The 27,022-nt window shown below is 41.5% G+C and overlaps 1 protein-coding gene across 3 annotated transcripts in view; it reads right to left on the bottom strand.

The window, feature by feature from the left end:
• Nucleotides 1-27,022, bottom strand: part of apc (APC regulator of WNT signaling pathway) — a 56,933-nt gene that overhangs the window by 10,892 nt on the left and 19,019 nt on the right. For 2 of the 3 annotated variants that reach the window (XM_034191751.1, XM_034191750.1), the window contains exons 3-11: nucleotides 22,545-22,632; nucleotides 17,431-17,632; nucleotides 14,790-14,898; nucleotides 14,501-14,614; nucleotides 9,635-9,697; nucleotides 7,330-7,380; nucleotides 7,125-7,211; nucleotides 5,755-5,932; nucleotides 5,231-5,431 (exon numbers count right to left, since the gene is read on the bottom strand). In XM_034191751.1, coding sequence (XP_034047642.1) covers nucleotides 5,231-5,431; nucleotides 5,755-5,932; nucleotides 7,125-7,211; nucleotides 7,330-7,380; nucleotides 9,635-9,697; nucleotides 14,501-14,614; nucleotides 14,790-14,898; nucleotides 17,431-17,632; nucleotides 22,545-22,632 — 1,093 coding nt within the window. Of the gene's footprint in view, nucleotides 1-5,230; nucleotides 5,432-5,754; nucleotides 5,933-7,124; nucleotides 7,212-7,329; nucleotides 7,381-9,634; nucleotides 9,698-14,500; nucleotides 14,615-14,789; nucleotides 14,899-17,430; nucleotides 17,633-22,544; nucleotides 22,656-27,022 lie in introns of all 3 variants that reach the window. The other variant, XM_034191752.1, reaches the window with a different exon arrangement.

Below are 27,022 nucleotides of genomic sequence, written 5' to 3'. Positions count from 1 at the left end.
ATTTACCAATCGATCTACGTTCCGATCCTCACCTATGGTCATGAGATTTGGCTCATGACCAAAAGAACGAGATCGCGAGTACAAGCGGCCGAGATGAGTTTCCTCTGCAGGGTGGCTGGGCGCTCCCTTAGAGATAGGGTGCGGAGCTCGGTCACTCGGGAGGAGCTCGGAGTTGAGCCGCTGCTCCTCCATGTCGAAAGGAGTCAGTTGAGGTGGCTCGGGCATCTTTTCTGGATGCCCCCTGGACGCCTTGCTGGAGAGGTGTTCCGGGCACGTCCCATTGGGAGGAGGCCCCGGGGAAGACCCAGGACACGCTGGAGGGACTACATCTCTCAGCTGGCTTGGGAACGCCTTGGGGTTCCCCCGGAGGAGCTGGGGGAGGTGTGTGTGGATTGGGAGGTCTGGGCGGTTTTGCTTGAGCTGCTGCCCCCGCGACCCGACTCCGGATAAAGCGGAAGAAAATGGATGGATGGATGGAATATCATAATAACCATTTTGGAATTAAGACCTTTTGATACGCATTTGCAACTCCATTTTCAGAGGCCATACGTAATTGGAGAAACTGATTATTCTGAATTCAAATCACTTTTACATCCAGTTTTCTTTAGACAAGTGAGGGAATGAATGCATGACATTTTCGTGGACTTCATTTCAGTTAATCATTAAGAAAGACAAACAGTATGGTACTGTAAAGTAAAGCACCCTGCAGTTGTAAGTTAGTTCTATAAAGGCCCTGAGGTCCCCTGGTGCCAGTGCAAATTCACAGCACGAAGTAGATAATTGACAAAGACCTCCCTGGATGGGACACCTGTCCAATACAGCTTACTTCCCCAATCAAAGCTGGTACCCATTTCCAGTAGAGTCAATTGAAATGATGCTGATCAGGAGTCTTATAAAAGGACACAGCAAGTGTGACTGGGAATCAAACCCAGAGCTTCATATTGGTAGCCCAACTCCTTAACCCACTTAGCAATCTGCTCTACAAAACACCCAGAAAACTCTGAAGGAGTTATAGGCTTCTGTGGCTGTGATTGGAGAAACTGCTCACAGTGCAACTTTGAGCAGGTTCAAAGTAGATGTGAAAATGGATGGACAGTGAATAAAAGTGTCTGCAATTCATAAATGGTTATTGTGATAGTTTTGTTGAACCCCTTGTACGCAAGTTGACATTCACAATAGGAACATCTTGATTAGGGGTGGATGGCATAAATGGTAGGTAGCGATAGTCTGTGTAAATTTGTTCTATGGTACGGACTTTGTTTACACTGACCTATCAGCTGGTTTCTATATCATCAGCGTGCACCAGAGAATCATCTGGAAAAGGTGAGCACTTGCACTGTTTTGTTTTGCAGTGTAAAAAATAAAAAAAGCAAAACGCAAAACTGTTCACATAATGAAAACTGGTGGTGCGTCTGTTGTATGGCTGTGGTTTGGATTTAAGAAGTCAGTCAGTGAGTAGAAAATAATTTGCAAACTGTGTGGTGACTGTAGTTGTAATATTTTCTGCCACCTCAAATCAAAACACGTTGTAGAGTATTAGAAATACAAAACAGTGTTTCCTGTAAAATAGTACAAGTGTTGTTGGGCACAAGGCCCATGAGAACTCCTGCCAGACCAGAAAATGCTTTTTAATAATGCCAAATCAAAAACAGTGCTGTCAAAATAACAACAAATACCCATGAATCTGGAAATCAATAATTATTTCAATGCACCCACAGCACACTGATCAGCACTGCAGAGCTGAAAAAGGTGACGTTGAGGATCAGCTGGGGTTTTTTTTTGTTGTTTTTGTGCTGCATAGCACAGGCTAGTCAAACACTTGTTAATTACTTTTATAATGGCTGTAACTTGGTGCAAAGTCATTTTCACATAAAAGCAGAATTTAAGTCATTGAAAAGTGTTTAAACTGTGTTTCCATTGTGTGAAACCAGCAGACTTGAGTACTGCATGCTCACATAACATTAATAATTGTTAAATAACACAGCCACAGATTAATTAAATATTTAAAACTGTAAAAACTTGACAGAGCCTTTTCAACCAGGCATTAAATTTCAAGAATAGAAAATGAAAACACGCTTATTTAAAAAATGAATACTGGCGGCACCTTAACTGAGGTGATAAAAAATATAAAAATTTACTTTTAATCTTGCTCACTGTATCTATGGTGTGCTATTTTTGCAAAATTCATAGGGTAGACAGTTTATTTTTATACAATAAAACATGTAATTTCATTTTCAATGAGAATATTTCCATAATTTGCTGTCTTTTGTTTTTCAGCTCTTCTTGGAGAAACACTGAAAAAGAATGCATCGAATGCAAATGTCAGATAAACCATTGAGGGCAGATCGAAAGAAAAAAAAAGCTAGCTATGCAAATCAGGCCAATTTTTTTGTTTTCAATTTGGGTAGATTGATTTTTATAACATTTCAAGAAAAGTGCTTTTAAAGGCTGATGTTAGGCCCAATACAAAAAACAAACAAAAAAACAAAAAACAAAACAAGCAAACAAAAAACAGCTTATCATCCCCACCCATATGCTGAAATCAGCCAACATAAAACATTTATTTTTTATTTTGGCAAATTTCATTGATGGCAGTGCAGCAAGTGCAAGTTACCGACACGTCCGCTAGGTGGTGAGTATGCTATGGCCAAAGACGGCCGAGGTTTACTGAGCCAGGCTCGGAACTTGCCGCTTGTTGTCACTGACAACACACACGAGAATGATTTCCGATAAGGCAGAGAAGTTAAAGCCATGGTACGGTGTGAGCATTTCCCCCTGACGCGACCATGAGTGATATTCAGAACCAGTATGCATGTGGTATGCTGGACAGGCAGCTTGGACGCTAAGTACAACGGTTGCAAGGTGAGTTTTTCCTCGTCTGCTTCCTCATCCTCAAGAATGAAATGAACTGAGTGCCATAAACATATGTTCATTCAAATTTACAAGGGGAAGTTTCATTTCACGATCTTCAAAATTTTACTGTTGTTTGTTCGTTTCTAAGAAAAAAAAAAAAACTGCCTCCCCAACACTTTTTTTATGATGTCAAGGATGATAAACTAAGTTTTTTTTTTTTTTTTTTTTTTTTTTTTTTTTAAATGGGGCCTTACTTGAGAAAAGGTTTTATACTTTTTCTATTGTGGTTTTTCACAATAACTGTTCTCTCTGTACTATGTGAAACATCTAGTTGTAATTCAGTTGCAATCATACAACCCCTGGCAAAAATTATGGAATCACTGGCCTCGGAGGATGTTCATTCAGTTGTTTAATTTTGTAGAAAAAAAAAGCAGATCACAGACATGACACAAAACTAAAGTAATTTCAAATGGCAACTTTCTGGCTTTAAGAAACACTATAAGAAATCAGGAAAAAAAATTGTGGCAGTCAGTAACGGTTACTTTTTTAGACCAAGCAGAGGGAAAAAAATATGGAATCACTCAATTCTGAGAAAAAAATTATGGAATCATGAAAAACAAAAGAACGCTCCAACACATCACTAGTATTTTGTTGCACCACCTCTAGCTTTTATAACAGCTTGCAGTCTCTGAGGCATGGACTTAATGAGTGACAAACAGTACTCTTCATCAATCTGGCTCCAACTTTCTCTGATTGCTGTTGCCAGATCAGCTTTGCAGGTTGGAGCCTTGTCATGGACCATTTTCTTCAACTTCCACCAAAGATTTTCAATCGGATTAAGATCCGGACTATTTGCAGGCCATGACATTGACCCTATGTGTCTTTTTGCAAGGAATGTTTTCACAGTTTTTACTGTATGGCAAGATGCATTATCATCTTGAAAAATGATTTCATCATCCCCAAACATCCTTTCAATTGATGGGATAAGAAAAGTGTCCAAAATATCATCGTAAACTTGTGCATTTATTGATGATGTAATGACAGCCATCTCCCCAGTGCCTTTACCTGACATGCAGCCCCATATCATCAATGACTGTGGAAATTGACATGTTCTCTTCAGGCAGTCATCTTTATAAATCTCATTGGAACGGCACCAAACAAAAGTTCCAGCATCATCACCTTGCCCAATGCAGATTCGAGATTCATCACTGAATATGACTTTCACCCAGTCATCCACAGTCCACGATTGCTTTTCCTTAGCCCATTGTAACCTTGTTTTTTTCTGTTTAGGTGTTAATGATGGCTTTCGTTTAGCTTTTCTGTATGTAAATCCCATTTCCTTTAGGCGGTTTCTTACAGTTCGGTCACAGACGTTGACTCCAGTTTTCTCCCATTCGTTCCTCATTTGTTTTGTTGTGTATTTTTAATTTTTGAGACATATTGCTTTAAGTTTTCTGTCTTGACGCTTTGATGTCTTCTTTGGTCTACCAGTATGTTTGCCTTTAACAACCTTCCCATGTTGTTTGTATTTGGTCCAGAGTTTAGACACTGCTGACTGTGAACAACCAACATCTTTTGCAACATTGCGTGATGATTTACCCTCTTTTAAGAGTTTGATAATCCTCTCCTTTGTTTCAACTGACATCTCTCATGTTGGAGCCATGATTCATGTCAGTCCACTTGGTGCAACAGCTCTCCAAGGTGTGATCACTCCTTTTTAGATGCAGACTAACGAGCAGATCTGATTTGATGCAGGTGTTAGTTTTGGGGATGAAAATTTACAGGGTGATTCCATAATTAATTCCTCATAATTGAGTGAGTCCATATTTTTTTCCCTCTGCTTGGTCTAAAAAAGTAACCGTTACTGACTGCCACAATTATTTTTCCTGATTTCTTATAGTGTTTCTTAAAGCCAGAAAGTTGCCATTTGAAATGACTTTAGTTTTGTGTCATGTCTGTGACCTGCTTTTTTTCTACAAAATTAAACAACTGAATGAACATCCTCCGAGGCCGGTGATTCCATAATTATTGCCAGGGGTTGTAGCTGCCATGGAGTTCCCAGACCAGTGCTTTCCCACTTCACAAGCATTTATATTCATGAATATACTGTGATATATATATACAGTTACTGTTCATGCTTCATATTATACTATGATATAACTGTAGGTAAAACTATCCATTCCAAATTTTGACTGCTTTATTTCAATTCCATCATGGTGGTGTACAGAAGCAAAACTACAAAAATGGTGTCACTGGCCAAATACTTATGAACCTGACTGCAGTCTTGTGGAGGACTGCCATGTCTGTTTTCTAGCCAATGGTCTTTATTCCTTCTTGTCATTGCTGCTGGTTCACAGTCAGGATGTCTGTCACTCACCTGGGTTGTCCTCCTGGTCAACGTCCCTCTCGTGGTTCTCCTGCCAGCTCCAGCAAGCTTCGCAGTAATGGCGGACCTGTTCCAGTAAGTGGAGTACTCTAATCTCACGGCGCCCTCTCTTGTCATCAGGCTGACTGTGCACAATATTATGTAATGCTGCTGAGGCACGTGCACGAGCTTCTTTACTGCCACGGGAGTTACCTGGGCAACATAAGGTAACAAGACAGAAGGACAATGAGAAAATTAAGAAAAATTAACCCGAATATCTAAAAACTAATTAAAGAAAACATACTGAGTGAGGAACTGAAGGAGCTGGACTAAAACCTAAGGTTCAAGACTAACAACCAGGGTTCACTATCTTCTTCGATTCAGACATAAGCATCAAGTCTTACATGAACATTCAAACCCTTTCAGAGAATGTTCTACAATATAGACTGATGAATCCAATGTGGAAGTGTTTGTAAAACAGGGTCTTCCTTGCAACTGGTGAACATGTGTAATGAACAGACAACACCCATGGTTACCGAGCAACAGAGAGTCCTTATCATTGCCATGCAACAGCTGGATGAGTAGCGGTAGACAGCCAGACTGACGCATTGCAATACATGAGTCCTGAGAGCTTGACATAGCGAGGAGCGTCCGAGACATATCATCCTTGTCGTGGGTCCCCAGCATGGACAAAAGGCTGTACACCATCTCCACCTGTAGGTGATGACACGGAGACTTTTATAAATTCTATTTCTACAATACTGTACAGCATATTTCCCTGGAATGATCAACAAAGGTTGAACAAATGTGTTTTATTCAACAGTACTGTACACCAGCTCCACCTACAGAGGACTTTTAAGTAGTCAACATAACACGTATTTGAAGGACCAAAAACTGAGGCTCAAAGGTTTTATTTATAGAATTGTACACCATGTTCACCTGTAGGGGCAACACAAAGGCTTTCAGTGTTGATTACTGTAATGCACTTTATACTGGTGTTAACTAGTCTTTGCTTAAGCTTGTGGAAAATGCTGCTGCTTGCCTTTTAACGAACACTTCCAGGTGTGAGCATATTACACCTTTACTTTATTCACTCCACTGGTTTCCAGTTCATTTTAGAATTGATTTTAAGATTGTAATGTTTGTTTTTAAAGGTATTAATGAACTTGCACCATCCTACTTGTCTGAAATGTTAACTCTCAGCATTTACGGAGACATTACGGTCGTCTGGTCAACTTTACTTAGATGTTCTGAGGTCAAAATATAAACTCTGGGGTGATCGTGCTTTTGCAGTAGCTGAACCTTGACTGTGGATTAAGTTATCTCCTGATTTATGCACTATTTCTGACCTAAGCACTTTTTAAATCAAAGTTTAAGATTTACTTAATTAAACTGGCTTTTAATACCTAGTGGTGCTGTGATGTGTTTTGTTTTTATGTGCCTCTTTAATTCTACTGTATGTTTGTTTAATTTTAATGATTTCTTGTTCGTCTTACTGTAAAGCAATTTGGAGACCATCTGACTGCTGTAAAGGACTATATAAATAAATGTTTACTGATTGATGTTGATCGATTGTGCTGTACTGTTGACCATAGCTACCTGAATAGAGCAAAAATCACAGAAGTAGAGAACAAATTCTGATAACCATTTGTGAGGAGATTGTTTATGAGTTGAAGAAGACTTTAAGAATTGGTTCTAACCACCGTCTTCTGTAGGTTTATGAAGGGAATAACAGCCATGATCATATTTCTGCTCTGAGTGACCTTTTGAGTTTACAATGCTATTTACCGCTACCACCAAATGTAGGGGGCAGACAGACTGATTCCGGCATTTCTTGTTTTTGCAGCAGGAAGGATGAGTTACATATAAGTATTTTTATTTGGATCATGAATGATTTATCAGTCACCTTAGTTCCCAGGTGGCTGGTGATTCGTCGAGGCACAGAGTAGTTTGTTTCATTGGGTGGCTCGTGATCCAGTCGATTGCTAGGGGCCTAATGGTACCAAAGCAAAAACAAAGAAGACTTAAGTTAAAATACAAGGCAACACAGGTTCAATCAAGGTCATTAAGAATTTATGGATGAGCGAAATGATGGAAGTAAAATTACTTGCCTGAGCACCAATCAATCCACTGCCATCGCTTGATCCCTGACCTCTGTCCACCTGGAGAGATTACAGGTTTGAACTGTCTTCATAGACTGCTGTCTGACAGACCATGAGATCAAACTAATTTAGGGCCCTGCCACACCTTGAAAATTTAGCCAGAGCATGCCAATGTCTGAAAAATACGCCGGATACGTCGACTAACTTATGCAGCTAGCACACCATGACAATTTAGCCAGCGTATGCTGAGAGCCCTGGGTTGGTACTGCACGGTATGTTATGGGTCAGAACAGTTAAGTCTGGCTTGGTAGAACCCTTCTGTTTGGCAGACGGAACACATGGATATTGACAAGCACGTCACCGAGCACACGTACGCCGTCGCACGGCCTCTCCCCTCCACACGGAGGCCAAGGAGAGTAATAACGTTTATTTTATTTTATTTTTGTCTTGGTGGATCGTGGGATTTATTTTCACAGTGTGCAGAATGCTGAAGAGTCAACTGATGCCTGTGATAAACGCGGACGTGAATGAATGAGATGCTGTGACTCTTTCAACGTTTAAAATAAGTTAATATTCTTGTGGCACAAAGTGCTGGCATCCTTTGGTTCAGGCTGAGAAATGCACCAGGAGCAGACAAAACACAGAGGGACTTCTTTTAAAATGCTATGTTTCTTCAACCAGGACAAGGAACTAAAGTAATTAAAGACATTGTTCTCCAACATCAGGACGCTTTATGTGGTCAGGCTGTTATGATGAATCTGACTGAAACAAACAGGTAAGATTAAGACTTTATATTTATTCAGTGTGTAAATGGTTTAATATTTGAAACAGTCTAAACTGCAGCTTTCAGTTGTTCACCCAATCAATGGACAGCATCAATGGACATATTTCGACTTATGAGTAACTTACAAGAAATGTTGTCAACAATCGCATAACATACCTACAACTTATGGTCCATGTACATGGGATGAACGAGCCATACGCTGGCATGCGTCAAAAACATTGTGCATGCCCAAAATTTTTTTACGTACTCACCGTACTACAATGTGTATCAGCGTGCTTCAACATGCTCTTAACTTATGCAAAATTTACCCATAACTTAGACGTACGCCAGCGTATGCCAGCAGTTTTAATACGGTCAGCGTACATTAGCTAAATCAATCAATCAATCAATCAAACAATCAATCAATCAATCAACATTTATTTATAAAGCGCTTTACAGCACCGACTGGTATCCAAAGTGCTTAACATTAAAAACACAAATTCATAAAAATAAAACACACATAGAATAAAATTTTAAAACAGCACATAAAAAAAAACAAAAAAAAAAACAGAACTTGTCACCTCCCCACTAAGTGTTAAAAGCCAGTTTAAATATATAAGTCTTTAACTTAGATTTAAAAAGTGCTAGGTTAGGAATAGTACATAACTCAAGAGGTAGCTCGTTCCACAGTCTGGGGCCTGTGGAACGAGCTACAGTTAAATCCTCAAGGTGTGACAGCGGTGTTAAAACTTTAACTGTCAGCCTTGGCACACTGGACCCTGCCTTATGGTGCACTGCATTTGTGCTCTGCGATCGGAATTTCCCATAGATGAAGAAGAAGATAGGGCCCACAATGGGCACAGAGACTGCTGTCACTCTGATCAGCATCTTGGTCATAATATATAGATTTACACAGAGGGTTTCTTTCTATTGATAATTTATCTAAGGTGACCCCTAAAATGTACTCTGTGGTCCCTTACTGCTGGTCACTCATAGTTCTAGCAGCAATTCAAGTGCAGCTCAACATTCAGATGGAATGCAAAAATGTGTTACAATCAAACCGCTATAAATCAGCACCTTCTTGGCTGATTGTAGGTGAACATTTTTTCCACCTTGTCTTTGGAATAACAGACATCCTTCATTCAATATATGCTGGTCACAGTCTTTAAATTATTTTTGTTTTTGCACAGTGAAAGGGCATGAACCCAAAAAGGGTGCCGCTCTGCATCTGAAGCTTTTTACCATCTTCCTAAAAAAAAATCCTACTAGAGCAGCCAGATAAATTTTGCCAAAGCCTGTGAGGATGTGAACCAGCTACAGTGATTATAGCGAGTCACCCTGATACGGGCCACATCAGCAAATAAAAAAATTTGCCAGCAACAGAACTCTTTCATCCAGGAAGCCAAAAACAGCAATCTTTAAGAACCATAAGTATGCAGAACTATGTTCAAGTCAAATACGTAAAACATATTTTTGTGGCAGAAAAGAAAAAACAAACAAGGAAAAAGAACAAGTTGAAAAGGTGAAATTAAGAATGAAGGAAATAAACACCTGTAGTCTTGCTCCAAGCTTCAAGATGTCTTTTTCTATCTGCTGAATACGAGACACACGGACCTGAAAAACAGAAAGTGATGTTACATTTCTGTTTGATTTATTATTATCCAAAGATCCACAGGGCTACATTTGTGAGGAAAAACAAAAAAACACCACCACACAGCATTTATGTGACTCAAGTGATTTAATATTGTTGAAAATTCTATTATATTTGGAGTGTAAATTTTCTCTATAATATAATGCATTTAATTTAAATTGTATGTAAATTCACACAAGATAAACATGCTTGGCCTGCAGCCCTCCATTCACATGAATTCAAAGTCAAAGGGAAGAATTTGGTCACCTCTGTTTTTAAGGGTTAGGGTTTAATAAAAGCACAGGCCGTTAAGATCATCATGTCAGAAGCTGTTGGATCCACATCTACAAGTATTAAAATAATCAAGATAACTTCCATGAAATATGCATGATTCATGATAACAATATATCACAAACATGAGGTTGTGGTTCTTCCTTTCACAGGGTAGTGTGATGCATCTAGTGTAGTAGTGCTTGCATAGTCTCCCTTTCAGCTGCTACCATTGTCTAGCTTTGGTGAAACGAGAGCTGAGTGCGTCAGTCTCTCCTGACAGTACACAGCCTCTCCACTACCAATACTCCTGTACCACCTCTCTGTGGCACCTCACATCAACTGGGCACCTTGTGGGCCCAGGCCAAGTTACAGGGGTTATCAGAGGAGCTTGGCCCCCAGAGATGTAGAGTGCAGACTCACATGCTTGTGGACACATCCTGGATCTCATTAACCAAGCCCCAGCTAGGGGACAAACAGCCCGACCACCTGGGTGTAACGAGGAATAGTTCGATGGCTAAGTGAAACAACCTGACAGAAAATTCGGAGTGGAGTCTTCGGAGTAAGTGGTCTCTTGCTCCAATCTTGGCAAGTCATGCATCCAGAATTACTATTGACTATGTCTTGCCACTGGATGCAGATGACTCTGGACGAGAATGTGTGGATAATGCTGCGCAACTTCTCCACACTTTAAACCAAGTCACACACAAGTCATGATGAAACTTCAACACTCAAGTCCTGTGGTGATGGGGAACTGATGACATAGCAGGTGTGGATACACAGGCAGCTGCAGACGTGAACCTGCACGCAGGCGGCTCAGTCAGGGCATGTGGGCGTCTTCCACAGACCAAAGCAGCAGTGGAACCTGGCAGCCCCCTGGGTGTCTGAGCAGCCCTGTTTAGGAGTGTACTGCTCACCTCTGAAGACTGAGAAAAGCGCTAGAAAAGGTGCCCTAAACATTGCCTACTTCATCATACCTGGGCTCGTTTACTGCGACTGGCAGGGATCCCACTCATGCAGTTGAAACACTTGGAAAAAGAAGACTTCTCTCACCATCGGTACATAGAATGTACAGACTCTAATCAACAGCATAAAAGCTGACAGGCCAGTTCCAATGTCGACATTGCTGCTTTGTCAGAGACACGCTTTGCAGGGGAAGGCCAACTGACAGAGAATGGTGCTTGCTGCTCTTTCTATTGGAGTGAATGCATCAGTGATGATTTTGGTGAGTCAGGTGTTGGGTTCGCCACCAAGTCACACATTGTTCGTGACCTCACAAGCTTACCTAAAAGCTGACTTATGACAATGTGAATTCCTCTTGAGGACAGTAGACATGCCACAATCATCAGAGCCTATGCACCCACCATGACTAACCCAGATGAGGTAAAAGAATCATTCTATGAAGAGCTTGACACACTCATCTCAAGTATTCCCACAAGCAATAAACTCATCACACTGGGTGATTTCAATGCATGAACTGGAAAAGACTACTGAGCCTGGGAAGGTGTCATCAGCAGACATGACACTAAGAAGAGCAAGAATAATACTTCTGTTAAAGACATGCAGCTCACATGACCGACTCATCACTAAAACAGTGTTTCACCTGGCAAATCGTCACAAGACAACCTGGATGCATCCCAGGAACAAACAATGGCACCTTCTAAACTATGTCATAATTAGAAGATCTGAGACAGGACATTTGTGTCACCAAAGCAATGTGTGGTGCAGATTGTTGGACTGACCACAGGCTAGTCTCATCCAAAATCAACTTTGTCATGAAAGCAAAAAAGAGGCTACATGTCATCAAGCTGAAAGTCGTCTTTCAGTGCAGAGACCTTAGCAAATGATCTGAACAACAAGCTGACTGACTTACAGTTTGGCAATGCAAGTGTGAAAGAGGATTGGGGTACCTTGCATAACCATTTGTATGCTGCAACCAGCACCTTGGCCCAGCAACCAGAAAACACCAAGACTGGTTTGATGAAAACGATTAACTTATCAAGGAACATCTTGCAGAGAAGCACAAATGCCAAGTTGCTCACCAAAGTGACACAACTTCTCAAGCCAAGAAAGCAGCCTTTAACACAAGTCATCAAAAGGTTCAGAAAGAACTAAGAAAGATGCAGGATGCTTGGCTGAACTTGAAAGCTGAAGAAATTCAGGGATATGCTGACAGACATGACTTAAGGTGCTTCTATAACTCAATGAAAGCTGTTTATGGTCCTCTAACTTCAGGCAATGCACCACTCCTAAGTGCTGATGGCACAATACTCCTGGCAGAGTGTGAGAAGATGTTGGAGAGATGGGCTGAACATTTCAATGGAGCCCTAAACCGCCCATCAATGAAGCTGCTATTTCCCGCCTACCACAGGTAGAGACAAATACCGAGCTGAAGCTGAAGTTGAGAATGCCAACAAGCAACTGTCCTGTGGCAAAGCCCCCAGTTCAGATGCCATTCTAGTTGAAATATACAAGGCCAGTGGTCTTATGCTCATTGAGAAGTTGACAGAACTATTTGTGTCATTCTGGGACAAAGGCATCCTCCTTCAAAAGTTTAAAGATGCCTCTATCGTCCAACTGTTCAAACGTTAAGGGAACAGACAGTCCTGTGACAATCACAGAGGCATATCACTACTGTCCATTGCTGGGAAGATCCTCGCAAGAATATTGTTTAACCGACTCATCCAGCACCTTGAGCATAGTCTCCTACCAGAGAGTCAATGTGGTTTCTGTGTCGGCTGAGGAATGGTGGATATGATATTTTCTGCACGCCAGGTCCAAGAAAAATGTCTAGAGCAACACCAACATCTTTACACTACCTTTGTAGACCTGACCAAGGCCTCTGACACTGTCAGCTGCAAGGGGTTTTGGAGGATCATGTCAAAGTGTGGCTGTCCGGAGAAATATGTCACCATTGCTCGACAATTCCATGATGGAATGATGGCACATGTACTTGACATTGGTGAAGTTTCTCCATACTTCACATTCAGTAATGGTGTGAAGCAGGGATACATCCTCACTCCTACATTATTCAGCATGATGTTCTCAGCAATGCTGTCTGATACCCTACAACTGAAGATCTGGGAATCAAAATCAGGTACAGAACTGATGGGAAGCTTTTCAACCAGAGGTGACTACAAGGGATCACCAAACTGAAAAACGCCATCATCCGTGACCTGCTGTTTGCTGATGACTGTGCACTCAATGCAGACTCTGACTCCAATGCAACATGGACAAGCTGTCAACAGCATGTGATAACTTTAGATTCACAATCAGTGTCAACAAGACTGAGGTGATGCATCAGCCAGAATTTTGTTTCTCATGGTCTGAAAGTCCTTCAAGTGCTTTTTTGACAAACTCCATGTGGGCTGCCATGTGCCTTTTACTAAGGAGTGGCTTCTGTCTGGCCACTCTACCATATAGGCGTGATTGGTGGATTGCTGCAGAGACGGTTGTCCTTCTGGAAGGTTTTCCTCTCTCCACAGAGAAATGCTCACGCTCTGACAGTCTGGCAAAGTGACCATCAGGTTCTTGGTCACCTCCCTGACTAAGGCCCTTCTTTCCAGATCACTCAGTTTAGATGGGCAGCCAGCTCTAGGAAGAGTCCTGGTGGATCTGAACTTCTTCCATTTACAGTACTGTGCTCATCTTCCAAGCAACAGAAATGTTTCTGTACCCTTCTCCAGATTGGTGCTTTAAGACAATCCTGTCTTGGGAGGTCTACAGACAACTCCTTTGACTTCATGCTTAGTTTGTGCTCTGACATGCACTGTCAACTGTGAGACCTTATATGCAGACAGGTGTGTGCCTTTCCAAATCATGTCCAATCAACTGAATTTACCCCAGGTAGACTCCAATTAAGCTGCAGAAACATCTCAAGGATGACCAGTGGAACATTTGAGCAATTTTGAGCTTTATGGCAAAGGCTGTGAATACTTGTGTACATGTGATTTCTTTGTTTTTTATTTTAAATGAATTAGCAAAACCTAAAAAAAAAAAAAACTTTTTCACATGGTCATTACTGGGTATTGTGTGTAGAATTTTGAGGAAAAAAATAATTTCATCCATTTTGGAATGAGGCTGTAACATAACAAAATGTGGGAAAAAAGTGAAGTGCTGTGAATACTTTCTGGATGTACTTTAGATTTAAGAGTTTTAATGCCAGCCGGTATGGACTTTCAGACCAACATCACAACCAAATATGGGGGAACCCCATACAAGAGGGTGAGAGCTAGGGCCAAATGTGCTCAAATATTTATTGTACCCAAGACCATGGTAAATGGATTAAGCCATGCAACAAAATCTTGTCAGAAAAGCCAATTTTTCATTAAATTTACCTTTCCCTGAGTGTTTTGGCAACAGAAGTGTTGGTTCTCCTGTCTAGCATTACGACAGGCTTTCACTGAATTAATTAATTTACATTAGCAAATTCAATGCCGTTAAAGACTTTTTAAGGATCAATGGGAGCCCTGACTATAACACAGGTGCCTTGTTGATGCATTACAGCACAGGTGTACCTGAGCTCTCCTCTCCATCTCCTGACAAGAACCAAGCTGTTCCTCCATTGCTGAGCGGATCTGACGGGCCTCAAACTCCAGTTGCCGTCGACTCATATCCGTCTGCAGTGTAAACTACACAAACATCAGTTAGTTACAGGAACACAGTACAAAATAATGACAGCATTCTTGAAAACAATTTTGGACCTTTGAGACTACGCAATGATAATGAATGCTGTCAACGACAGGTACTTGAATAAGTATAAATTTTTCAAATTTGTGTCAACAGATAAAAAGTGATGCCTGATACATTTTCAGTGAGCGGCAAACTGTCAATCCTCTTGGTGAGGTTCTGCAGCTGAGCATAGTACCAGTCTTTCTCTTTCTCTTCCTTCTCCAGCTCAGCCAATAGGAGAGACCTGTCAAAAGGCAACAACAATGACAAATCAAGGAGCTGGCAAAATGAGAAATGGAACAGTGAGCACAAAATATTAAAAAGCAGATATCTTTGAGCAGGTCAGGGTTGGGAGCATGTTGCACATCACTACATCAAACTGTGGAACAGACAACCAGCCCATACACACGGCCTTTTCCAGGTGCTGGGGAAGTCAATGCTGAGGCACTTGCATGCTGGATCATGACCAGAGAAACAGACTCAGTCTTCGTAAATCATTCGAGTCATACCCAAGGAACCCCCAATGAAGCCTAGTATCAAACACATCCAGTCACCTTAGGTCACTGGTTAGTGCTGAGTGTCACAACCACACAGTAAAACAGGAAGCACCAGTAACGCATGAATCCATAAGTCCCAGGACAAGTTCAACACGCTCCTCACATACAAATACACTTCTGATGGTCGGATCCAAAAACTCATTGAATTTAAAGCCTGGATCTTAGTCTTGTTGCACGACAATCACAAACCTAGACACAACAATTCCTAAATTAACTTCTCAAGTGGTGTAATCAAGGTATCCATTGATTCTACAAATATCCCAGCAATCTGTGAAGTCAAGGATGGTCAGTAAACCTTTTCCTCACATCACAAGCACAACCTGACCTAACATCCAGTCCCCACAAGCATTGAACAGTGAGGAGCCAGAACACATCCCTGACAAAGTCAGTCATCAGGGAAGAAGTCCTGAGTCTCCGCCCCTGTTCCACCCAGCACTCACAGTACTTGTGTATCAAACAACTATGATGTCCAGCAACTTGTTGGGGTTCCATCGAATTTTGAGGATGTCACAGAGAGCAACCCAATAAATTGAGTCAAACATATTGTGAAAATCAACATATGCTTCACAAAATCCACTACTGACATTCACACCTTCATTCAATGAGTACTTGCAGAGCTAGGATGTGGTTGATAGTTGACTTCACAGGTGTGAAGTCAGACTGTTCCAGTTAGTGGCAAGTAGGTGGAACTGAATCCTGTTAGGGACCATACTTGTAAACACTGTTTCTATTTAACTGGAAAATCACAATGTCTGCAGTAAAACATCTTAATTTGTGTACACTTTATTTCATGCTCTGTAAAATGTCTTGTCAAAATGAAAATTAGAAAATCATTACTATTTATTTATTTATTTGTAGAGCAGGTATGTAGCTGAGTGGATAAGGAGCTGGCCTGCCATTATGTAGATCTGGGTTCAAAATCTTGCTCATGCTACTTGTCTGTGTCCTTGGACAAGAGACTAAAAATATGCAATGTCACAGTAATCCAGCTAATCACTCTTCCATTTCCAGAAAAGGACAAGTCTTTTCTTTCAGTCTGTAGGGAATATATATATATATATATATATATGTGTGTGTGTGTATTCAGCATCATAAAAGACCCCACCCACCCCGCAAGCACAATGGCTGTTCCTCTGCCTTCAGGCAGGAGGCTGCGGAGCATCTGGTGTTGAGTTCTGGTAGAGCACTACAGCTTCCTATACCGAACATGTGCACACCTGTTAATACTTTGGTTGCACAATACCTTAAACTTTTTGCACACTTGTATATAATAATAATAATTCTGTGACACCGCTCGCTACTGCTGTAGTGCTTTTTATTTATTTATATTTCCCAGTAGTAGTTTATTTAGTTTATTTATTTATTGTAGTTTATTTATTTATTAACCCCCAAGACCTTTTGAAAAAAAAAAAAAAAAATAGTATTATGTCATGTGAAAACATATATGGTAATGTCAAAGAATCCTTGAATATAACCACATGAGCAAGGGGTTACTTTGGGAAACCTTTGTCAAGCATTTAATATTGAGTTGTATTCAGAAATGCCAATTAAAACTTAGATTTCTCTGGGTTTTGAGACACCTGGCTTGGACCATGGAAAAGTATACTGCAGTCAGACAAATCAGTAGCCCAGATCATTATTGGAAAAAATGGATGCTGTGTGCTCCGGACCAAAGACAAAAAGCACCCCCCAGACCGTTATCAATAACAAGTCCAAAAGCCATGGTCTGTCAAGGTCTGGGGTTGGGTCTGTGCTCTTGGCAAAGGTCATTTACACTACTGTGATGTCAGCATTACTGCATCATATTCAAGAAGACTTGAGACTGTAATTACTACCAAAGATACATCAACAAAGTATTGAGCAAAGGGCGTGAATACTTACATACATATGTGATTTGTGTGTGTAGTTTTTTTATTTTAAATAAATTTTCAAAAATTTCGAAAAAAAAATCATGTTGTGCTTATGGGGTGTTGTGAGTAGAATTTTCTAGGGGGAAAATTAACTTACTCCATTTTGAAATAAGGCTGTAACAAAACAAAATGTGGAAAAAGTGAAGCTCTTTGAATACTTTCCAGATGCACTGTATACTCCATACCAAACCTTTGTCTGTGGGGGTGCATAATAAAGCCTAACCTCAACTTTACAAGTAAATAAACAAAATGCAACAAACTAAATTACATCAGCTTCAGCTTGGATATTTTTAACAGTATGACCAGTACCTCTCCTTCTCCAGCTCTTCCAAACACCTGTCGTGGCTGTCTCTGCCTGCAGAAGCCAGCCCTCTCCTGGGGAAGGCCGCTGTGGTTAGTGGACCCGGAGTCCCAGAGCCTCCAGAAGAAGAGGAGGTCAAGCTGGATGATGATGAAGGGGGCAGGGGAGGCCTTGATCTGTTCTTAAAACCTGCTGAGTCCAGGCTCATCTCTGGAAGCACAAAGAATGCAAGTTATTATTGTTTTCAGCCATCTGGTTCATTCCATGACAAATCACTGAGTACCTCCCAACTGATCATCTCCAATTTATACTCAACAAAAATATAAACGCAACACTTTTGGTTTTGCTCCCATTTTGTATGAGATGAACTCAAAGATCTAAAACTTTTTCCACATACACAATATCACCATTTCCCTCAAATATTGTTCACAAACCAGTCTAAATCTGTGATAGTGAGCACTTCTCCTTTGCTGAGATAATCCATCCCACCTCACAGGTGTGCCATACCAAGATGCTGATTAGACAGCATGATTAGTGCACAGGTGTGCCTTAGACTGTCCACAATAAAAGGCCACTCTGAAAGGTGCAGTTGTGACCACCATTTGCCTCATGCAGTGCAACACATCTCCTTTGCATAGAGTTAATCAGGTTGTCACCTTTGCATAGAGTTAATCAGGTTGTCAATTGTGGCCTGTGGAATGTTGGTCCACTCCTCTTCAATGGCTGTGCAAAGTTGCTGGATATTGGCAGGAACTGGTACACGCTGTCGTATACGCCGGTCCAGAGCATCCCAAACATGCTCAATGGGTGACATGTCCGGTGAGTATGCCGGCCATGCAAGAACTGGGACATTTTCAGCTTCCAGGAATTGTGTACAGATCCTTGCAACATGGGGCCGTGCATTATCCTGCTGCAACATGAGGTGATGTTCTTGGATGTATGGCACAACAATGGGCCTCACGGATCTCATCACGGTATCTCTGTGCATTCAAAATGCCATCAATAAAATGCACCTGTGTTCTTCGTCCATAACAGACGCCTGCCCATACCATAACCCCACCGCCACCATGGGCCACTCGATCCACAACATTGACATCAGAAAACCGCTCACCCACACAACGCCACACACGCTGTCTGCCATCTGCCCTGGACAGTGTGAACCGGGATTCATCCGTGAAGAGAATACCTCTAAACGTGCCAAATGCCAGCGAATGTCAGCATTTGCCCACTCAAGTCGGTTACGACGACGAACTGGAGTCAGGTTGAGACCCCGATGAGGACGACGAGCATGCAGATGAGCTTCCCTGAGACGGTTTCTGACAATTTGTGCAGAAATTCTTTGGTTATGCAAACCGATTGTTTCAGAAGCTGTCCGAGTGGCTGGTCTCAGACGATCTTGGAGGTGAACATGCTGGATGTGGAGGTCCTGGGCTGGTGTGGTTACACGTGGTCTGCGGTTGTGAGGCTGGTTGGATGTACTGCCAAATTCTCTGAAACGCCTTTGGAGACGGCTTATGGTAGAGAAATGAACATTCAATACACGAGCAACAGCTCTGGCTGACATTCCTGCTGTCAGCATGCCAACTGCACTCTCCCTCAAATCTTGCGACATCTGTGGCATTGTGCTGTGTGATAAAACTGCACCTTTATTGTGGGCAGTCTAAGGCACACCTGTGCACTAATCATGGTGTCTAATCAGCATCTTGATATGGCACACCTGTGAGGTGGGATGGATTATCTCAGCAAAGGAGAAGTGCTCACTATCACAGATTTAGACTGGTTTGTGAACAATATTTGAGGGAAATGGTGATATTGTGTAGGTGGAAAAAGTTTTAGATCTTTGAGTTCATCTCATACAAGATGGGAGCAAAACCAAAAGTGTTGCGTTTATATTTTTGAGTGTACATTACATTCACAACAAATTCATCCATTCAAAAGCAGACAGGAGATAAAATACTGCCATTCAGATACAAAACTAACATAATAAAAACAGAATAAGTAGGGAAAAAAAATAAACAAGTAGGTGTTGAGCTACTTCTTGAAAGTGTCCACAGAGCTTAAAACCCATGGGAGAGAGTTCCAAAGTTTAGGAACTACAATGGAGAAAGCACAGTCACCTTCAGTCTTAAACCTTATTCTCGGAACCACCAGCAGTAATTCACTGATACCAATGGTCAAAATACCCATATGACTACACTTGGGACACACTGCAGGGTGGCGTAGCTTGCTCAGTGACTGTGGAGGCTGGGGCTCTATTCTCACCCCATGAACCAGCAGAATCGGATCAGAAGACCATCAAGAAAACATGATGTAGGTCTCTAATGTAGGCAGGAGTCTAACTATGTAGAGACTGCCTGAATTCTGAATTTGATGGGGAGAAAGTGAAGAGCATTTACAATTGGTATCCATCGCTTTCAAAAATGGCAATCAAATTTCTGTTGCCATTCAACCACCAACTCGTTATGAGAGTTATGATTTTTCACTGTGACTGTCACAAAAATCAAAGGCAACTAACAAACTGACTGCAACTCTGACTGCATGTCAGCCTCTCATCCATCCCACCATGACTTGATCTTCTTATTTCATGCCAGCAAACCAAAGTGTCTAACTAACAGCAAGTGGAATTTTGACCAGCTGCAATTCACTTTCAACCAGAGTGGCCATTTTACAGCGAAAACCGACAAGTGGCTGGTAGGGCCTCTATCGACCTCGATAGAGCCAAAATAGACAAGAAGTCTATTTTATGCACCGTGGACCCGTGAGTGACAGACTGTAAAACATCCAAGCCTCAATTGCACCTTTGCCATAAGGGTCTGATAATAAAATGTTGGAAATCATTGCTATTTTTATGCATGTACTGGCAGATATATCAGTATTGTAAAGTTTTTACTCAATATTGGTAGTGGCCCATAATAATCCGTATTGTCGTACTTTAATAAGAACAATTAAAACTGAACACCAAATGCATTTAAACCATACAAACCAGCAGATGTAACTAAATAAGATAAAACAACAGATCTGATTAAAGAACAGAAAATCAATAGGCTTTAACATTTGCCATCAAAGTTTCAAATGAAGTGGGCTTTCTCACATCAGATAGATAGATAGATAGACTGGTCCCATCCTGTCTATGGCTGATACTGCAATGTTCTATTTTTTGGTTTACTGCAGTCCAGCACTGGGGATCTCCAAATGGTTCAAAATGCTGCTGCCAGACTCTTGACAGGAAGCAGAATGTCTGACCACATTACACCCATTTTGACATCTCTTCATTGTCTTCCTGTCTCTGTGGGATCACATATTAAGATTCTATCATTACCTTGTAAAATTATTCACAGACTAGCACCTCCTATTTAGCTCACCTAGTCAAGCCCTACGTAACGGCCTGGGCTCTGCGTTCTCAGGGCGCAGGCCTATTTTGTGTCCCTAGGGTGAAAAAAAAGTCTGCAGGTCACAGGGCTTTCTCTTATCGTGCACCTGTTTTGTGGAATGATCTCCCTGTGTCAATAAAACAGCCACTGTAGAAACTTTCGAGTCCTGACTTAAGACGCTTTTAATCTTCCTTTTGTATGGCTGGCATACTGACACAGTATGGTACTATGCTTCCTACCCTTTTAAATAATTTTGTTAGTAAACAGAGCAGGTCTCGGCCTCAACTTTATCCAACGTCTGGGTCCGGTAGTGAAGCTTAGGGCTAGTGGCCGGCGATCACCTTAATATTTCTTCTGCTTTCCTGTTGCTTAATGCTGATGAATTATACATTAAGTGCAGTTTTTTTGGCTGACTGATTCTGTTTTCTTTTTCTCACTGTTCAAGATGCGGCTGGATCCACATGCTGGATTGGATGATTTCTGTGGCGGACGCAGGAAGAACTCTGCTGCAGGAACAGAGCCAGCGAGTGGCTGGATGAACATCCTCCCCTGATGTTGGACTGGACGCATGCATGCACTCTTGTTAATTGTTGTTCTGTTGTGTTGTATTGTAAAACTTTTGGTAGAATGGCCAAAGCAGTGGGTCACCCCTTTAAGTCTGGTCTGCTTGAGGTTTCTTCCTCAGTATCATCAAAGGGAGTTTTTTCCTTACCACTGTCACCTGTGTGGTTGCTCTAGGGGTTGGTAAGTTTAGACCTTACTTGTGTGAAGCGCCTTGAGGCAGCTTTTGTCACGATTTTGGCCGGCTCTACTTTTATATTGGGTTTTGCTTTCCGTTCATTAGTCAGTTCCTGGTTAGTTTTGCTTTAGTATTGATTTCCTGTTTTCTGGTCAGTTCTCATGTAGTTTCTTTTTGTTCTCATGCTCATGTCTGATTTTAGTAGTATTATATTCTGTTTTAGCTCTGTTCATTATTCCGTTATTCCTCACACCCAGCTTATTATGTTCATTCCATGCCCTGCACCTGCCATTATGTCTTTGTCCCTCACTTTGATTCAGTGTTTAGTATTTCCATTCACTCACACTCTTGGCACCTGTTCACGCATCTTTGTGTCTTACCTCACACCACCTTGTGCTGTCCCTTCTCACCTTCTTGCACCATGCATTATCTTTGTTCACTAGCCATGCACCCTCTCTAAATTGTTCCTTGCATGCACCTTGTTAACTTCTGTCCTATTTAAACACCTCCCAGTCACCACTTCCCCACCAGTTTGTCGTCATTTGTACACATCCTAGCTCTTGTTTTCAGTCCTGTTTTTCCCTGCCATGCTTTTTGAAATCTGCTGTGTTTTTGACTACGCCTTCTGCCTCATCCTTGAATACTGTGTTTGCTCGTGCCACGAACCCCTGCTTGATTATGACGTATTTGCCTAGCCCTGCTTGTACCTTTGCTCTGCTGACTGACAACTTGTGTACTGAACTTGAGCCTGAATTAAAGATAACGACTTCCTTTACACCTAAGCCTGGTCTTGGAGTCTGCATAGAGGGTCCACCCTCTTTGGGTGTCTGGCATCCGCCCGGCTTGTCAGCTTTGCTGTGATTTGGTGCTATATAAAATAAAAAAATAAAAAAATAAATTGAAATCGACCATTTAGAGTCATATACAGTACGTGTGAAAAGTCTAGACATACTTTCCCATTCAACTGAATTTAAAACATGGCTGAGCAATGCCACGCTGTTTTATTTTTTACCTTTCAGCCTTTCAATAAGTTCCAGCTGAGAGCCAGATGGTTCTCCAGACTCTTCTTCTATGGTGCCCTGTAACTGCTTCAGCACCTCCTGTTGGAGAGGCACAGAAACAACTGATCACAATGTAAGAATTTACTGCTGCCTTCACTCACACAAACATATTTCAGCGTCAACACTTTCTGAGCACTTAAGTTTAAGGAGGGAAAAAAAAATTATTATTATAAATACAACAAATATAATAATAATAATAATAATAATACAACAGTGGGTAATCACTATAAAACAAAATTTCTATATATATATATATATATATATACACACTCAACAAAAATATAAACGCAACACTTTTGGTTTTGCTCCCATTTTGTATGAGATGAACTCAAAGATCTAAAACTTTTTCCACATACACAATATCACCATTTCTCTCAAATATTGTTCACAAACCAGTCTAAATCTGTGATAGTGAGCACTTCTCCTTTGCTGAGATAATCCATCCCACCTCACAGGTGTGCCATATCAAGATGCTGATTAGACACCATGATTAGTGCACAGGTGTGCGTTAGACTGCCCACAATAAAAGGCCACTCTGAAAGGTGCAGTTTTATCACACAGCACAATGCCACAGATGTCGCAAGATCTGGGGGAGCGTGCAGTTGGCATGCTGACAGCAGGAATGTCAACCAGAGCTGTTGCTCGTGTATTGAATGTTCATGTCTCTACCATAAGCTGTCTCCAAAGTCGTTTCAGAGAATTTGGCAGTACATCCAACCAGCCTCACAACCGCAGACCACATGTAACCACACCAGCCCAGGACCTCCACATCCAGCATGTTCACCTCCAAGATCGTCTGAGACCAGCCACTGGACAGCTGCTGAAACAATCGGTTTGCATAACCAAAGAATTTCTGCACAAACTGTCAGAAACGTCTCAGGGAATCTCATCTGCATGCTCGTCGTCCTCATCGGGGTCTCGACCTGACTCCAGTTCGTCGTCGTAACCGACTTGAGTGGGCAAATGCTCACATTCGCTGGCGTTTGGCACGTTGGAGAGGTGTTCTCTTCACAGATGATGCGAAGGAGATGTGTTGCACTGCATGAGGCAAATGGTGGTCACACCAGATACTGACTGGTATCCCCCCCCAATAAAACAAAACTGCACCTTTCAGAGTGGCCTTTTATTGTGGGCAGTCTAAGGCACACCTGTGCACTAATCATGGTGTCTAATCAGCATCCTGGTATGGCACACCTGTGAGGTGGGATGGATTATCTCAGCAAAGGAGAAGTGCTCACTATCACAGATTTAGACTGGTTTGTGAACAATATTTGAGGGAAATGGTGATATTGTGTATGTGGAAAACGTTTTAGATCTTTGAGTTCATCTCATACAAAATGGGAGCAAAACCAAAAGTGTTGCGTTTATATTTTTGCTGAGTATATTAGGTTGGATGGGGAGCGTCGGTGCACAGCCATTTTCAGATCTATCCAGAGATGTTCAATCAGATTCAGGTCTAGGATCTGGCCGGGCCACTCAAGGACATTCACAGAGTTGTGCTGAAGCCACTCCTTTGATATCTTGGCTGTGTGCTTATGGTCACTGTCCTGCTGAAAGCTGAATCTTCGCCCCATCTGAGGACAAAAGCGCTCCGGAGCAGGTTTTCATCCAGGATGTCTCTGTACATTGCTGTATTCATCTTTCCCTCAATCCAGATTTGTGCCTCGAGACAATCCTGTTTTTTTTTTTTCTTCACATTGTCATTATGGGTTATTTTGTAGACGTTTGAGGAAAAAAATAAATTTCATCCATTTTGGAATAAGGCTGTAACATAAAAAAAGTGGAAAAAGTGAAGCACTGCGAATACTTTCTGAATGAACTGTCATATATATACAGATAGATAGATAGATAGATAGATAGATAGATAGATAGATAGATAGATAGATAGATAGATAGATAGATAGATAGAGAGAGAGAGAGAGAGAGAGAGATGGAGAGAGAGAGAGAGAGAGAGAGATACACACACACAAGCTTCCTGGTTCAAGACTACCCCTGCCCATTTATCCATGTGATGTGGAGTTATGTCAGAAAAGGCATCCGGCGTAAAACTTATGCCAAATCAAAATGCAGATCTATCTCAGCTCTACTGTGGTGACCCCAAGTGAAAAAAGTAAGAAGCCTAAGGACCCCCCCCCCCCCCACACACACACAAGCTCTTGGCAAAACTCAATTGTTCCGGCATTCACGGCAAATGTCCACCAGGTGGACATAATGATCCATTTCAAGAACCCTGAGTATAGGCTGCTGTGGGACATTGCCATCAATGACCAACCTGTTGCACATAATACAGTGAAACAGCTCCTCTGAGCTATACCTCTTGGCTTGAGGAAAGCTGTTTTCAATTACATTTTACACATTTTTTTAACAACGAAACGTGGTTTGTTTCCTGACCTGTGCTTTTTTTCCCTGTTAGAAATCTGTAGGAAGTGTAGTTCTTCATTTATTTACAGAAAACAGCAAATGTATGACTTTTTGATTTTAACATTTATTAGAACAACAAACCAGGATTCTGCTAAATGTAAACAACAACAAAAAAAAAACTGTCAAGGGAGCTAAGAACACATCTTGTGCAATTTAAGATATTAAACGGGATTTAATGGACAACAACAAAATTGTGTAGAGTGAAACTTCCTTAGTCTTCGGTGTGCTGGAAATGTAAGACAGAGGAGGGCACGCTTATCCACATGATTTGGAGATGCTCTAAGATCCAAGACCTCTGGCGGGGGGGGGGGGGGGGGGATATCGGTATGCCACACAAATGGCTAAGCATGATGTACCCTTCTCTCAGAGCCATTTTACATTGGGCGACCAGTCTATTCTTGATTCCCTTCCCTCACATGAGACAGAATGGGTTCAGACAGCTCTGATGGTGGGGCGTATGCGCTTCACCCTGGAAATCTCCTTCTGCTCCACCGGTTGCTTGGTGGCAGACGGAGCTTGGTAAAGTAGCTGCATTAGGCACACCTGTGCAATAATCATGCTGTCTAATCAGCATCTTGATATGCCACACCTGTGAGGTAGAATGGATTATCTCGGCAAAGGAGAAGTGCTCACTAACACAGATTTAGACAGCTTTGTGACCAAAATTAAAATAGGCCTTTTGTGTATGTAGATATGTTTTAGATCTCTGAGTTCAGCTCATGAAAAATGTGAGGAAAAACAAAAGTGTTGTGTTTATATTTTTGTTCATTGTATGAACTCTGATCTTTAGTTATTTCCATAGATTTTCTATTGCATTCAAGTGAGGTAATTCACTGGGCCATTCTAGCAGCTTTAGTTTCATTCTCTGAAACCAAATGAGTTTCCTGTGTGTTTGGGATCACTGTCTTGCTGAAATGTCCACCCTCGTCTTCATCATCCTGGTAGATGGCAGCAGATTTTTTTTTTCATTCTTCCTTCCTTCCTTCAATTATGAAATTTGTCAGTGCCGTATGCTGAAAAACAGCCCCACACCATGATGTTCCCACCTCCCAACTTCACTGTTGGTATGGTGTTTTAGGAGTGATGTACAGTGCCATTTCACTTTCAAACATGGTATGAATTTTGGCATCCAAAGAGTACAGTTTTGGTCTAACCTGATCAGACTATATTGTCCCGGTATTTCACAGGCATGTCTCAATGTTGCGCAGTAAACTTTAAATGAGTTTCAACATGATTTTTCTTCAGCAATGGAGTCTTGTGTGGTGAGCATGCACACAGAGCATGACTGTCGAGTGCATTACTTATTGTTTTGCTTGTTTTTCAAGCAATTGTTCAGTTGCTCTCCACAAGTGGTCCTTGGCTTTTGGACAACTCTTCTTCAATTCTTTTCACTCCTCTGTCAGAAATCTTACAAGGAGCACCTGGTCATGGCCGGTTCACGGTGAAATGATTTTCTTTCCACTTCCGGTTGTGGCCCCAGCAGTGGTCACTGAAACATTCAGAAGTTTAGAAATCCTTCTGTAACCAATGCCACTGGTATGTTTTGCAACAATAAGGTTACAAAGATCTTGGGAGAGCTCTTTGCTTTTACTCAGCATGGAGCTGTTTCTTGTGTGACACCTTGGGAATGAGACACCTTTTTATCGGTCATTAGTTGGTAATGAACCAGTTGATATTAATGACAAGGGGCAGGACTGCTTTCTAACTGCTGGTGACTTGGCTTTCCATGTCTTTTTGCATCTCCCTTTCTTCAGGAGTCCAATACTTTTTCCTTGTGTCATTTCACATTATTACACATAACTAAATTTCATGGACATCTATGGTTTGATTTCTTTGCATGTATGGATTACTTAACTTGTTGCTGACATCTGGTGAAAATGTCATGTCAATAACACCTTTAGAAATATATTTACTGAGGAAAAAATGGTGACATGTCCAATACTTATACTTGCTGTACTTATGATGAACCGTGGGTCATGTTACGTGCTGAACTCTATCTCAGGGACTT

This window comes from Thalassophryne amazonica, chromosome 17, assembly GCF_902500255.1.
Source record: "Thalassophryne amazonica chromosome 17, fThaAma1.1, whole genome shotgun sequence".
Classification (NCBI taxonomy): domain Eukaryota; kingdom Metazoa; phylum Chordata; class Actinopteri; order Batrachoidiformes; family Batrachoididae; genus Thalassophryne; species Thalassophryne amazonica.
This window is presented reverse-complemented; position numbering and strand designations above follow the sequence as displayed.